Source organism: Pelodiscus sinensis, chromosome 6 (genome assembly GCF_052426305.1).
Source record: "Pelodiscus sinensis isolate ZL-2025 chromosome 6, ASM5242630v1, whole genome shotgun sequence".
NCBI classification, from domain to species: domain Eukaryota; kingdom Metazoa; phylum Chordata; order Testudines; family Trionychidae; genus Pelodiscus; species Pelodiscus sinensis.
Window position 1 is genome coordinate 4466415 of NC_143057.1, and position 14604 is coordinate 4481018.

At 46.2% G+C, this 14604-nt stretch overlaps 1 protein-coding gene across 2 annotated transcripts in view; it reads right to left on the reverse strand.

The window, feature by feature from the left end:
- The window catches only part of LOC102454664 (neuronal acetylcholine receptor subunit alpha-7-like), a 61395-nt gene that overhangs the window by 19581 nt on the left and 27210 nt on the right, over positions 1–14604 (reverse strand). For both annotated transcript variants that reach the window (XM_075931319.2, XM_089779152.1), the window contains 4 exons: positions 7399–7443; positions 4570–4679; positions 2840–2919; positions 1578–1745 (listed from right to left, as the gene is read on the reverse strand). In XM_075931319.2, the coding sequence (XP_075787434.1) occupies positions 1578–1745; positions 2840–2919; positions 4570–4679; positions 7399–7443 (403 nt within the window). The remainder of the gene's footprint in view (positions 1–1577; positions 1746–2839; positions 2920–4569; positions 4680–7398; positions 7444–14604) is intronic.

Sequence of the window (14604 nt, forward strand, 5' to 3'; positions counted from 1 at the left end):
CCGGCATGCAGTAGGGAATGAGGCTTATGCCCTAAAGTGCTTGGAGATCAAAGGAGCTATCAAAATATAAACCTATTTCCATGTTTCCCCTATGACTTTGCTAACGGCGCATGTAGTGACTACCGGGTTTGCAAATGTAATAATTTTATACGGAGCTGGCACCTGGGTTTTCCGTTTTTATATAACTCGTTCACGGAAAAACCTCTGGCCGCAGAATTACAGCAGGCTCCTCCTTTGTACGGGCAGCCAGTTTTTCATATGTGAGTTGTCTCCAGCAGGAAAAGCCGAATATTGCAGACAGGCGGTTGGTTTTGCAGTTAATGTCATAACTCATTGACTTTTAGATGTGCCTTTCCCCCAGCTTTGGCAAAACTCAAGCGATCAGCTAAAATGCCATCTGTGCAGTTCTGACAGATGGGGCTATTTTAGGAAGTTTGGTAGCCCTGAGACCAGGCATTCAAATGCCCTCAGACCAAGCATTCAGATATGACTGTGTGAAAGAGTAGAGATGGAAAATTGTGGGTACAGTTTATCAAAATTCACCTGGAAAAACAGCTTGGCTAAGGAACCCAATGAAAACTGGCACCTTTGTTTTTTGGAAAGGTGGCAGTTCATTTTAACGTCACCTGATCTGGTGTGTGTGAAACCTAGAGCAACCTGAGGTTTCACGCACAACCTGTAACACATATTAACATGCGAATGCACCTCACAGAGCTTCTGGTGGCGGTTTGCAAGACATAAGTGTGTCACATAAGGGGAGGCCAGTACAGCCCCTGATCAGAATGAAAAGAGCTAGAATTTCAGAAGGGTGTGTGGGATTTCTCCATTGTTCCCAGTGGGACTGGCTGGCCCATTTTTTAAAAACTGGACTCACAATAAGCATGGAAATATCTCAGCGACTTTTGTGAGGGAGAACTGAAAATTCCAAGGCAGTTTTCAGACACAGCCCTTTTGTGACACTGCAGCTAAGGATGAAAACACAGATAAGCTGACGGGAAGATTGAGAGAGCCTTCACTGGCATTTCTACGTTGACCTCAGAAAGTCAGGCAATTCTAAGAGGGGTAGACATGTTAGAGTGTTACATTAAAAATGAGGAGTCCTGCGGCGCTCTAAAGACGAACAAGTTTATTTCGGCATAAGCTTTCGTGGGCTGCTTTGCCACAGCCTTAGCCTTTCCCAGTGGCCGTGGGGAGCTGAGTTGCCGCACCATGGCTCCATCCCTCCCCAGAGGCCGGGTATGTAGACAGTTTTGGGAAGGCTATGCCTTCCCTTGCCTGCATTACCAGCCACCCATGGAGGTGACCCCCTATGCCTGTTGACATCAGTAGAATTTCATAGGTTATCAGACCCCACAGCAACATACACACAGGCTCCCTAATGTCGCTCTAGTTAACTCTGCAGGAGAAGGAAGAAAACACTTGAAATGCCACAGTCCAATTTCGGAGATTTCTACTGCTTCTCAAATAGGCGCTTTCAATCCCTGCACTTCAACTGACCAGATAAGAGTCGTCATTTCCATTTATTCCTGCTTGCCGTCGCGTTTGGACTTGTGCTGATTTCAAGTGAGCTGACTTACCCACTAAATCCCACTCTCCGTTGGATATGTAATTGGAAACATCAGCATCAAGCATCTGCAGATCAAGCAGCCAGCCGTTGTGGGTCCACGAGCCAAACTTCAAATCGCATTTCTGCACGTCGAAAGGAAACCAGCGGACGTCAATGTAACACGTGCTCTTCAAGATGCCTGGGGAGAGACGTGAGAGAGGGAAGCAGACCTCTTGGGTCTCAAGGGCAAGTGCAAAATGAAATGACATTGCATGGGGATCGCGTGAAATTGCCGGGCCTCACTCTACAATTAGATCCAATTCAGCTGAGCAGACTTTGATTAGAATTTCTAAATCAACTGTTCCACTAACAGCACTTGTGAGTCCCTGAGCCAAATTCCTTTCCTTTCTCGGTGACATGCTGGAGAGACCCAGCGGAGGCAGTGTTGTTTCAAAAGAGAGAGGGGCTGAATTCTCTCCTGACCGGGTAGAATTCAGTGGCCACTGTCAGCAGTGTTGACTTCAGTGGAGCTTCAGCTAATACATCAGCAGAGAAACCAGCTCACGAGGTACCCGCAAACATACAAAGACCTGACCTTTTGCCCCTGTGCTTTCTTTGCCTCGCTGCTTCTCCTGGGGCCATATCTCCGGATTGTCCCCCATTCCCAATTCAAGGAGGTTAGGTCCATCAATGGCTATTAGCCAGGATGGGCAGGAGCATCCGTGGCCTCTGTTTGTCAGAAGCTGGGAATGGATGGCAGGAGAGGGATCACTTGAGGATTCCCTGTCCTGTTCCCTCCCTCTGGGGCACCTGGCATTGGCCACTGTCAGCAGACAGGATACTGGGCTGGACGGACCTTTGGTCTCACCCAGTCTGGCCACTCTTATGTTCATATATTTTCTCTAGGGGTGTGTCTACACTGTGTCTGGTGCAAACCTCCTACCCCAAGTGCTGCCGGTGCATTTAAAAATAGCTGAGCGTGGGGCTGGGGGGGAGGAGTCCTACTGACTGCCCGAGTTGCAATGTCACAGCAGTTTGTTTAGCCTTGTAAGGGGATAAACCTTTCGGTCACCGCTGGAGCTCACAAATGTGAAGCACTTTACAATGTCTGGCCTGTATTTAGAGGCCTAAAATAGAAGCTAAATTCTTCTGAAAGCCTGTCCCCCCCAGCGCACAAAGATCTTAAACCCAGATCTGCTTTCAAATGGACACAATTAATTCTCTAAATAGGAAAATTGATTGAAGCTATTAACGTACATTGATTTCAACCAACCCACACAACCGGCCTCCTACCTGGAGGGATGTACTGACAAGCTCCAGAGTAATTCACCAGCACGTTTGTGTGAAACGTGGCGTCGAATCTTTCATCCGCACTAAAATACAACATAAAAAAACCCCACAAGCAGTTGAATTCAAAATGTGGTGAATAGTAACATAACCATCATTCATTTGTGAATAGAGGGTGTATGGATTAGGGAAAGGTAGGTGACCTATGTAAAACATCATTAGCTGACCCCTCTAGCTCACTCCATAACTGAGCTTGGATCTTCTTACACAATCTTTTGCACAGTGAATCTGTGGAACTCCTTGCCAGAGGATGTTGTGAAGACCAGGACTTTAACGGGGTTCAAAAAAGAGCTAGATAAATTCATGGAAGTTAGGTCCATGAATGGCTAGTAGCCAGTATGGGGAGGAATGGTGTTAGAGGCTGGAAATGGATGACAGGAGAGAGATCACTTGATGATTCCCTGTTCTGTTCACTTCCTCTGGGGCACTTAGCATTGGCCACTGTTGGAAGACAGGACACTGGGCTAGATAGACCTTTGGCCTGGGCCCGATATGGCCGTTCTTATGTTCTCATGCAGTTTAGATCAGTTGGATAAAGGAGACATCTCTCTTAATTATCTGGAGCCCCCAGATGCCCCGGTCACTGTGGAGAGATGCAAGAAGCTCTGCTCCCATTAGGCAACTCATTAAAATGGCCTGATGCATGAGTGTGACAAGGGGAGATGATGGGGCCTTGAGTCTTTTGGAACCGCTGGCCCGGTGATACCTTCCTCAAAGTGGCGTGACCAGGGGCTAGTGTAGCAGTTTCTTGGGACGGCCGCTCCTCTTCAAAACCAAGAAGTCCTAGGTGGGGTGAAGTGGCAGGAGAAGGAATGGAACTTATTAGGGGGCTCAGATGGCAGAGGAAGCAAGCAGGGTGGCTTGTTGTGGGCACTCAGAGTGCTTAGGGCTATGAACTATTCGGGGCTTTCTTTTTGTTCTGTGTGTGCATGGCACCTAGCGGAGTGAGGTCATGGTCAGTGACCAGGGCTCCTAGTGCGACGGGGATAATAATAGGCCCAGCATGGTGTGCTGAGCTCTTGTGGGTGGGAGCTCTTTAATTTCAGTCATTAGTTGAGGTTTGGGGAAACTTCCAAGCTGCTGGATACGTATCCAAGTGGAGTCAAACAATCCAGCCCTTCCGTTCTTGCTATTTTATACAACTTATGTTCAAAATGGGTTATTGCAGATTCTCCCCCGCTGGCCGTCAAAGGTCAGCTACGTCGTCCTGCCCTCCTTTTGAACTACTGGGCATTTCATCCTTATTCTACCATCTTAGGGCCTGGTTCAACTCCCCGTGAAGTGGTTGGGACTATATCGAGTTTCGTGGGCTTTGTCGGTCCCTATGGGAAGTCTTTTAGCCACGTGTGATTGTGATCTTTTTAAATGCCACCATCCTCTAATCTTCCATAAGACTGTACAAGAAGCCTTTGAAAGCACAGACGTCAAATGAAACCATCATAATTAGCACACGCTAGATAAATCATAACTTAATCTTTCATTATAATACAGACAATTTCTATTTTAAGAGCATAGTTAACTTTAGGCGTCATCGAGACCTTTTTTCACTCGGCTGCCACATGTGTCAGGTTTCTTTCCATTGTGTGGAGGCTATAAACCAAATCTTCGGCTGGCATAATCACCATGTGAAGTTGATGGAATTGCAGATGTTACATGAGCGGAGGAACCTCCCGTACCTGTTATACAGAAGAATGTCCGGCACCCATATCTGGTCAGCGGGAAAGCGTAAGTTCTGGACCCCCGGGTAAGCAGACTGATCCCAAGACAAGTACACATCAATCCAGTACTAGGAAAATACAGATGCAAAGGTTATTTAGCATTTCTACAATGGAGGATCATACAGGAAAGGAATGTCTTCCTGTGTGTTTGGAAAGTGCCTGGCACATTCAGGATCCCATGGAAATACAAGGAAGATTAGCAATGGTAACATAATAATTATGGTTGCAGGGTTAATAACAAGTGATGACAATGAAAAAAGACAGGTGCTTACTCTCAGGTGCTCACAATGGACTTAACATTTGTTGGTTAGAAAAATCTCCGAGGAGATATTTCTTTCATGTGTTACATCAGTGGATGCTGACTTAAACCCACGGATGGCTTGGCTGGGAAAGCATACAGTTGCATTGAGTATTCCAAAGTGGTTGTTTGTTTTGTATCCTCCCTCTGTCCCAACTTGCCAGATTTGGATTTTTGCTGAACTTTGGGGTCAATACAAACTCGTGAATGAAGACTACAGAGAATCTAGGTTCTCCTGTCCAAACTATATGCATGCAAGAAGGTGTGAAAATGATATCGTAGCAGCTGTGTAAAAGTATGGGTTGGAATAGTTTAGGTAATTCTTTTTTATAACCAAGATCACTCATGCCATAAACTACAAGGTAGTTGGGGAAGAAGTAGAAGGCTCTTTCTCCATTCATATAATATATATATATGATTTCTAATGTAACATTAGAGTTAGTTCAGTTAGTCCCCTCTTCTGTGATCTTTTAGCTTTGAAGAGGCAGTTCCAAGTTCTTTTTTCTGTGGCATAAGAATAAATGATACCACCTACCATACAGCAATGTTGAATCCTACACTGGAGCATTAATTCAGTAGTAATAATGTACCGGAATGACAGCTATCTGAGTTTACCTTGTACACATTTAATTGCAGGTCAGACGGACTTACTTATTCTATGCAACGTGTGCAGACTGCAACCGCAGGCCTAGAGCAGACAAGAATTAAGGGCAATTAAAAAAAAAAACCTGGGAGGGAAGGAGATTTCAGAAAGTGCCCACGTGGTTTAGGAGCATGCTCTATTGATTTGCAATGGGACTTATGCCTCTAAGTAGGGACCCTTACTCTTAAAATAAATAATGGCCACGGTAAATAATTTAAATAATTATAATTGCAGAGAATAAATATCTTCAGATAAATAATTTATAATGACATTGCAATAATAATTATTTATTATAATTTATTTGTTGAGTAGAGTCCCTATAATGAGTGCTTCTAAGTGCCTTAGGCACTCTTGGAAATGTCTATCTGGGATTCTCAAAGGAAAGCAAGATGTGAAGTTCCCACCAAAATTCATTAGCATGTGAGGCACCTTTGGAAATCCCCGTCATTGACTTCGGTAAAAAAGAAAGGGTGCCTGACCTTTTGAAAACCAGCCCTCCAATTTCAATGCCAGAACGTGGACAATGAGCCACCAATGTGACATGGCCGTGAAAAAGGCTAATACGATCTTGGGATGTATTAGGCGAGGTATTTCCAGTAGGGATAAGGAGGTGTTAGTGCCATTATACAAGGCATTGGGGAGACCCCATTTGGAATACTGTGTGCAGTTCTGGTCTCCCATGTTTAAGAAGGATGAATTCAAACTGGAACAGGTACAAAGAAGGACCACTAGGATGATCCAAGGAATGGAAAACCTGTCTTATGAAAGGAGACTCAAGGAGCTTGGCTTGTTTACCTTAACCAAAAGAAGGCTGAGGGGGGACATGATTGCACTTTTTAAATATATTAGAGGGATAAATACCAGGGAGGGAGAGGAATTATTTAAGTTTAATACCAATGTGGACACAAGAACAAATGGATATAAGCTGGCTAGTAGGAAGTTTAGACTTGAGATTAGACGAAGGTTTCTAACCATTAGAGGAGTGAAGTTTTGGAACGGCCTTCCAAGGGAAGTAGTGGGGGCAAAAGATCTATCTGGTTTCAAGATTAAACTAGACGGGTTTATGAAGGGGATGGTTTGATGAGATAACTAACTAATTGACCATTCATTATCAGTGGGAAATAGGTCAATGGAGGGATGATAGGAGTTACTATAGAGAACTTTCTGGGTGTCTGGCTGATGAGTCTTGCCCACATGCTCAGGGTTTAGCTGATCGCCATATTTGGGGTCGGGAAGGAATTTTCCTCCAGGGTAGATTGGCAGAGACCCTGGAGGTTTTTCACCTTCCTCTGTAGCATGGGGTACAGATCACAGCTGGAGGATTCTCTGCATCTTGTGGTCTTCAAAGTATTTGAAGGCTTCAATATCTGAGATATAGGTGAGAGGATTATTCTAGGATGGGTGGGTGAGATTCTGTGGCCTGTACTGTGCAGGGGGTCAGACTAGATGATCATAATGGTCCCTTCTGACCTTAAAGTCTATGAGTCTATGAGACTTGAGTCTAACGTTAGATCCTTATTAATATACATCTCTGCCATAAGTCTCAGTGGACTAACTCCGCTGAGATCATCAGTGTTACAACAGGAATTTTCAGATCTAAAGGAAGTGACAAGTAGGATTGGCAGAGGTCAAATCTCCCAGTGAAAGTTGGTCCGAGTTATGCACCTTCCTCTTATGCGCTTCTTTGGAAATCCTGCCCCCGTTCCATCTTCAGCAATATTTCCAAGAACTCAACTCACTTATTTCCCTGTTCAGGAGATGATGGAAAGTTCTTTTGCCAAAGGATCGCCTTCAATAACTTCCTAAGACAACAGTTTGTGTTCAGTGTGGATACAAAGTTACTCACCAACTGTAGCCAAGCATTCGTGATCAGCACCTGATTCTTCTCATCCTTAAAAAGAGAGAGAAGAAAACCTAATGATCCCAAGAAAATAGTGTATTTTTTCCCTATAAAATCAAACCCAACCCCCACGCCTAGGATAAATTAATGCAAATATTGCAATTACAAATTATGGGCTCGATATTGGAGTCATTGGGTGAAATCTCTGACCCGTGAGATGCAGAAGATCAAGCTACATTATCATAATAGCTCCTTCTGGCCTTAAAAACAAATCTATGAAAATTCAACACTCATTATAATTCATCAACATCAGCAATGAAAATAATTTACCGTGGCCATTATTTATTTGAAGACATTTATTCTCTACAAAATCTAGCCGAGATTTTCATTTTAATTAGATGGTTGCGGTACAATAAGCTACGACAGCCTGTGACACACAGTCACTGGAGAGGATTAACGCTGTTGTTGTTGTGGCTACAGATGATCCATGACTAGATTCCAAAGATGCATCTTAAAGTCATGTACATTTCTGGAGAAAATATACCAGCCATGAACAAACTGTGAAAATGATGTTTATCGCGAGGACGCTGGACAGAACAGGTGTGGAGCTGTGTGTGTCTAAACACAGTTCTGAGTAGGCCACAGATCACCCTGGAATCCAGTTCTTTTTCCACAATAACAATACCTAGTGCTTTGTAGCTGTGGCTCTCAAATTGCTTTGCAAAAGAGTCACGGCCTCATGTCACAGAGGGTGAGACTAAGGCCATGTCTTCACCAAATGGAAGATTGACATTGCCACGATCGTGCGGAGTTTGATTTTGCGGGTCTAGTTAAGACCCGCTAAATCAAACCCAGAGCGTGCCCCCATCAGTGGCTGCTACTCCTCTTCCTGCGAGGAGTAAGGGAAGCCGACACAAGTGTTTGCTCCTGTTGGTCTCCCGCTGTGGGGTAGTGGGGAAACTTGAATTAAGGTACGTCAACTCCAGATATGTAATTAATGTAGCTGGAGTTGTGTATCTTGATTTGACCTTCCCTTTTGATGTAGACCTGGCCTTAGGCACAGAGAGGTGAAGTAAGTGCCCCAAGAACATGGCTGCACAACTATCATGTTGAGAGGAAGCACCTCATTAACATGGGGGTGACACACAAACCCACCCTCCTCAGACACATGCCTACGCCTTTCCCCATTTTAGCTTTGCACGTAAGCCAGCAAGTGCAGCGGTGGGTCGGGTAAATGACCGTTTTAACCTAGAAACGCCCCTTCTTTTGTACTAAGAATGAATCACTTTTGTTGTGTGCCCTTTGCTCTCGTTCCTTGGGAGGAAAGGAGAGGCGGTGAGCTCAAAGCTAGCAGAGAGAACAGAAGGACTAGCGACAATGAAGCAGAGCTAGAGCGAACAACGGACTTGAGATGCCTGCATTTCAGTAAGCGGCATGGAACAAAGCGGCTGTGGAATATCATGGTAAATCTTGTGAGCGATCGCACATTGTACTTGGGCTGCAGTGAGGGAAGAGACTGGGGTCCCAGCACAAAATCCATCAGGCTGATAAGATCTGGGGACCAACAGGCCGTAATAGCGAATGCTTTGAATAGAAATAGATGAATAATTCCCAGACGCAACTTCATTAAGACAAAGGGTGACATTTTGGCTTCACTGAATTCAGTGGGGCCAGGATTTGACCCTCAGTTGATTATGTTCCTTCCCAGACGTTTAATGCCTGAGATGAGGCCAGATTTTTTAACAAGTTCAGCTTAGGCCCCTAAATGAAACATCTGGTGTTTAAAAATCCTCAGCATCGAGCAGCCCCGAGCTGGGCAAATGTTTCAGCTGCTTCTCCTTGTGGGGCACTTAGAACAACCTCTGCAGGTGCCCCCAGCGCCCTGGGCATGGCCAGAGGCAGCCGCAGGATGAAAAGCCACAAGCCCATTGTGCCCGAGAGTCTGCGGAACAAACTGAAGAGACTGTTAGACCTGGTGGCTTTTTCTGGGCTTGTGTAGAATAAATGATCCCAGGAGTCCTCTCTCCTTTTGTAACGTCCACCCGTTGGTATGAGCCAGGAAGCCTAGAAAGCCCTGCAGCCTGAGTCCTGCAGTGTTTTACAATGAGGCATCCCCATGGCTTCCAAATATTTAGTGAACAACTCCCATACAAATTCACAGCAAGCCTCCGCCCTCCCAAGCAACCAGGCTACATCTAGACTGCAAGCCTCTTTTGACTACAACCAGTTCTTTCTAAAAGGAAAGCCGCTTTTTCGAAAGCGAGCACCCAGGCAGTCTGGACGCTCTCTTTCGAAAAAGCAGTTTGCATTACATAGCGCCTTTTTTTGCAAGAGCACTTTCGAAAAAAGGCGTTATTCCTCGTAAAACAAGGTTTACCGCGGTCGAAAAAACCTCCGCGTTCGTTCGATTTATTGTTGACAGAACGCGGTGGCAGTCTAGATACAAGTAAAGATTTTTTTTAAAAAAGGCCACTTTTTTTGAAAAATCCCTGTAGTCTAGACACACCCCAAGTGAACTATTCAGCGGTGGTGTTTCTATCCACGCACTTGGCTCCCCAAAGAGCTCAGACATTTTTGCATAAGCCTGAACCTCTGGTGGCTTCTGGCCACACTGTGCACCTTCTGTCAGCAGTGTGCGTCTTCACCAGGAGCGCTTCCCCCAGCTGACCTGCGCGGGGCATGGTGATTCACTGATAGAATCCTAGAGCACTAGAACTGGAACGGACCTTGAGAGGTCATCAAATCCAGTCCCCTGCCCTCACGGCAGGACCAAGCACTGTCTAGACTAGTCCAACCTGCTCATAAATATCTCCAATGATGGAGATTCCACAATCTCCCTAGGCAATTTATTCCAGTGTTTAGCCACCCTGACAGTTAGGACAAGAAGCAATGGGCTTAAATTGCAGCAAAGGAGGGTTAGGTTGGATATGAGGAAAAACTTCCTATCATCAGAGGCCAGGAAGAACAATTTTTTCCCTTCTCTTTATAGCAACCTTTTAGGTCCTTGAAAACTGCTCTCATGTCCCCTCTCAGTCTTCTCTTTTCTAAACTAAACAAGCACAATTCTTTCAGTCTTCCCTCATAGCTCATGTTTTCTACACCTTGAATCATTCTTGTTGCTCTTCTCCGGACCCTCTCCAATTTCTCCACATCTTTCTTGAAATGTGGTGCCCAGAACTGGACACAATACTCCAACTGAGGCCTAATCAGCACAGAGTAGAGCGGAAGAATGACTTCTTGTGTCTTGCGCACAATACTCCTGTTAATGCAGCCCAGAATCAAGTTTGCTTGCTTTTTTTTTTTTTTTTTTTTTTTTTTTTTTTTGCAAGCATCACACTCTTGACTCATATTTAGCTTCTGGTCCACTACGTCACCCTAACTCCACCACCACCGTGAACCCTGTGCCTCTTGTGGAGGTGGAGTTACCACGACAGCGTAATGGGAGATTTATTTCAGTGGAAGCAGCATCCGAGCATAGACGCGGGCATTGTGACATCGACATTAACTGCCTTGCGTTGACCTAATGCTGTAGTGTGACCAACATGGCCACCATTGTCGTTCTTGCTACTAGTGCTTTCTGTGAGTCTTCCCTTGACAGCAAATGGGAACAGTCCTTTCCCTGCCATGACTGTGTCTAACACTGCTGCCAATGACGCAGCTACATGGAGATCACAGGGCAGCCTTTGACTCAGTCCCAGAAGGAGCTGAGGATGAAAAGAGTAAGTGCCTGGGAGTGTCCACAAAGCCAAGCAACTTGTCACCTCCCCAGCTGTCCTGCACCCCGCCCACCCATGGAACCCCTGTGTCCTGCCACCCCCCATGGAACCGCTGTGCTGTTTCCTGTCCATAGTTCCATTGTGTCCAGAACCAACAGACACTGAAAGCACAAGCCAAGTGGAAGTGACGTGGGCATTTTGCAATGTGCGATGGCTCATAAAGGGAACGAGGCCACAGCTGTATTCCCATTCCTACACGGCAAGTATGAGCTCCGGAAAATGGCCAATTACACTACCCCGAAGCTGCCGTCTCTCTGCACAGTCACCTTCATGGCAGACTGGCAAATGTGCTACGCGGGAAGAGGCAGCTTAAGCCAAGTGCAGCTGTCACACTGCCTGGAGTGGCTCACAACTGTGTATGCCAACCCCAGACAGACACCCCAAGATGGTGCTGTGTGCTATACGTAGATTTCACCAAGCCTGTAACAAATGGGAACTCCTGAATCACTGTACAGGTTGGACCTCTCTAGTCCGTCACCCTCAGGACCTGACCGGTGCTGAACCAGAGAATTTGCCGAACCACGGGAGGTCAATATTGTCTATCAGCATTACCAACACTTCCACTGCTCACTGGGCTCTTAGAAGACATTAGAGGTAAATTAGAGCTAAGTAGCAGCACAGAAAACTAAGAGCCAGGACTGGTGGCTATGAACAAACTTTATGGAACCGCAGGAAACTTGGCTCTGACCCAGGCTAAGTAGACACCCAGTTAAAATCATGCTGGACCAGGGATGTTTCCAGACCAGAGAGTGCCGGACTAGAGAGGCTCACCCAGTCTCTCTAGCCATCCAGCCAAGTGATAAATACTCACTCACTGAAAAGATCACAAAATGTTTAGGTTGCTGCCAATCACAAGAGGTCAGTCAGCTACCCCAGGTCAATTTGTACCTTAGGTCAATGCTTGCAGCCAGTTTTATAATTAACTAAGGATTTATTAAGTAGTGCGGGGGGTCCAGGGTGTGTGTGAGAGAGAGAGTTAAAGCAAGCAACAGATCCACACAAATGAGTTATACCCTATGGTTGCAAAAGGCAACAGAGCCATACTCATCTGTCAGCACTGAAGGTCTTATAGGGCTAACCCAGTCTGACCCTGGGGATCTCTGCTCTCCAGCCCCGGGAGAGTCCAAACATAGAAGAGAGAGCGATCTGTGAAATATTCTTGTCATCCAGTTTTATTTCCTCCTTCCCCAAGTCAAGCTGCCAGTAGGAGCCATTTTGCACATCGGCTCCTTATGGCCGCGGTGGGGCAATGAATGAAGACTTTGTGTTGTGATGTCCCACGAGGGCCCATTGGAATTCGGTCACCCTCCCTGATGGGCCGGAGATCACACATTTTGTGATGAGTCAGCATTTTGCATTGGGGGGGGGGGGAGGGTTCCCTGTTGGGTGAGTGACATTGTTCAGAACAAACATTTTAGCATTTTGGGATTCAGGCCAGGAGCTTGGGCGTGTTCCCCCTTCCTTTGGGCCTCCTGAGGTGTTATTCCTCGCTCCCCAGCGCATGGAGTTGGTTAGCCAAACTATTAGGCAGTGGGCTTGTCAGAGGTGGTCCCATGCTGTTCCATGGACCTTGCAAGAGATGGAGAACTTGGGCAGGGGGAGACATAGGTGAGTGATAGCTCACAAAAGGACGCTGTAGAGGTGTGCCTAATCAGCCTGGCACAGAGTGCTGGCGCCCAGGAATGAAGCAGAATCAGATCTCCCGTGCCGGAACCAGCATTCCCAGTGGCAAATCATGAGGGTGAAGCAGTGCCTGGGGCTGTAATGGATCCGGGAGACTCAGAGGGAGGAGTCCCCTGAAGGAAGTGGTGGGAGGTTTCTGTAGGGATGCTGAAGAACAACAGATACTTTTGCTGGCTGCCTTCCCAAGCCACAGGGCCGGAGAGCACTGAGAGCAGCAGAAGAGCATGCGGGTCACCAGTCACTTCTGAAAATGTCTCCACGGCTGACCTACAAACTCCAGTGATCACCTCTCAGCGATGGATGGCTCAGCTGATCTTCCCCAAGGGAGGGCAAGTCCCCACCCTGGGTGGCACCCATGAATTTGTGCCAACTCTGCCTCTCTGTTCAGGGAGGGGGGTTTTAGGGAATCAGAACTCCTTCCCTCAGACTTTGGCCAAGTCAAAGCATGTAATAGTTCTTTGCCTCTCATTTGTTGCTACTCTTCCGCTGATTTGTCAATTGAGTTCTACACAGATGTATACAGCCTGCATCCCGTTATATCACCTGCCAGTGTCATCCACGACTAAAGTCCCATTAGATTTTATACCGGTGCTGGGGTGTTTTAGATATTCTCCACCCTGAGTGTGTCATCCCTAAATGGCCTGTTGTATGCTTTACACAACTAGCAGATGTGATGATAATAAGGGTGAGACAGGAATCATTGTTCCTAGCTTTGCATTATTCATGGCTTTTCTAGGCATTCTGCTAAACCTCCCGCACATGTTAGCCAAATAGGACTAAAAAATTCACATTTGCATTGAATATGCAATTTCATCGCATGCCCAGTTGCAAGGAATGTCTCCAATTCCTTTTGCTGATTTTTGGCCAGTACAGCATCTATTCGGCAAAGCACCCATGCTTCTCTTCAAGCACACGCTTGTTTGAAGGGCTGTGGTAAATAAAAATGGAATTAGGCACATGTGATGTAGAAGAGCCTACATTCCAAACAGGCAGGGATATAATGTTCTTGCAAAGTCTCTTTCTGGGCTTCTGAGTTCTGGAGGCATCTACCGTCACTATGGAAACTCATAGCCTTTGCGCGGGTAATAGTTCGCTGTCTGTGTTTTCCTGGACTGATACCAATGCTGGGTTGTCGGGGCTTTTAATCTATTCTGCCTGCATAGGTGGTGTATCCCGAACCAGTCCCAGCATTACTGGGAGAACTTGGCGACGTGCCACAAACTAGGAGCTGTGATCCACAGGAACAATGGTACTGTTGACCAACGGGGAGGAGGCCGGAGCATCCCAGAGACAGAACCTTCTTGTGAACTGGCCCGTGAACATGGATCCCCCCCTGCCAGAATAACACATAATAGTATTTCGTTCTCAGAGTCCTCAAGAAAATGCACAAACAAACTCTTGAGCCTGTTTGTGGGTGGCTGGGAAAGGAGAAAATGAGAGAACAAGGCCATCTTTTTAATCCTTGGGAGACATTCAGGTACTACAGTGGTGAGGGGCACACCAGTGTGTCAAAAAATGGTATTTATGATTATGGAGAGATATTAGAGGCAGGGCTGGAAGCTCTGCCTATTATCGAGGCTGCCCAATGTCTTTCATCATAAGACCCAAGTTTCAGTTGCTTCAACTTCTCTAAACGTCAACAATTGGGGCTGAAACTTTTCATGCCAAGTGTTTGCCTCAGGATACATTTTTGTGGAAGATTTCAGGCCAAACAGATGAGCCGTTATCGAGAACAAGGCTAGGAAATATGTGC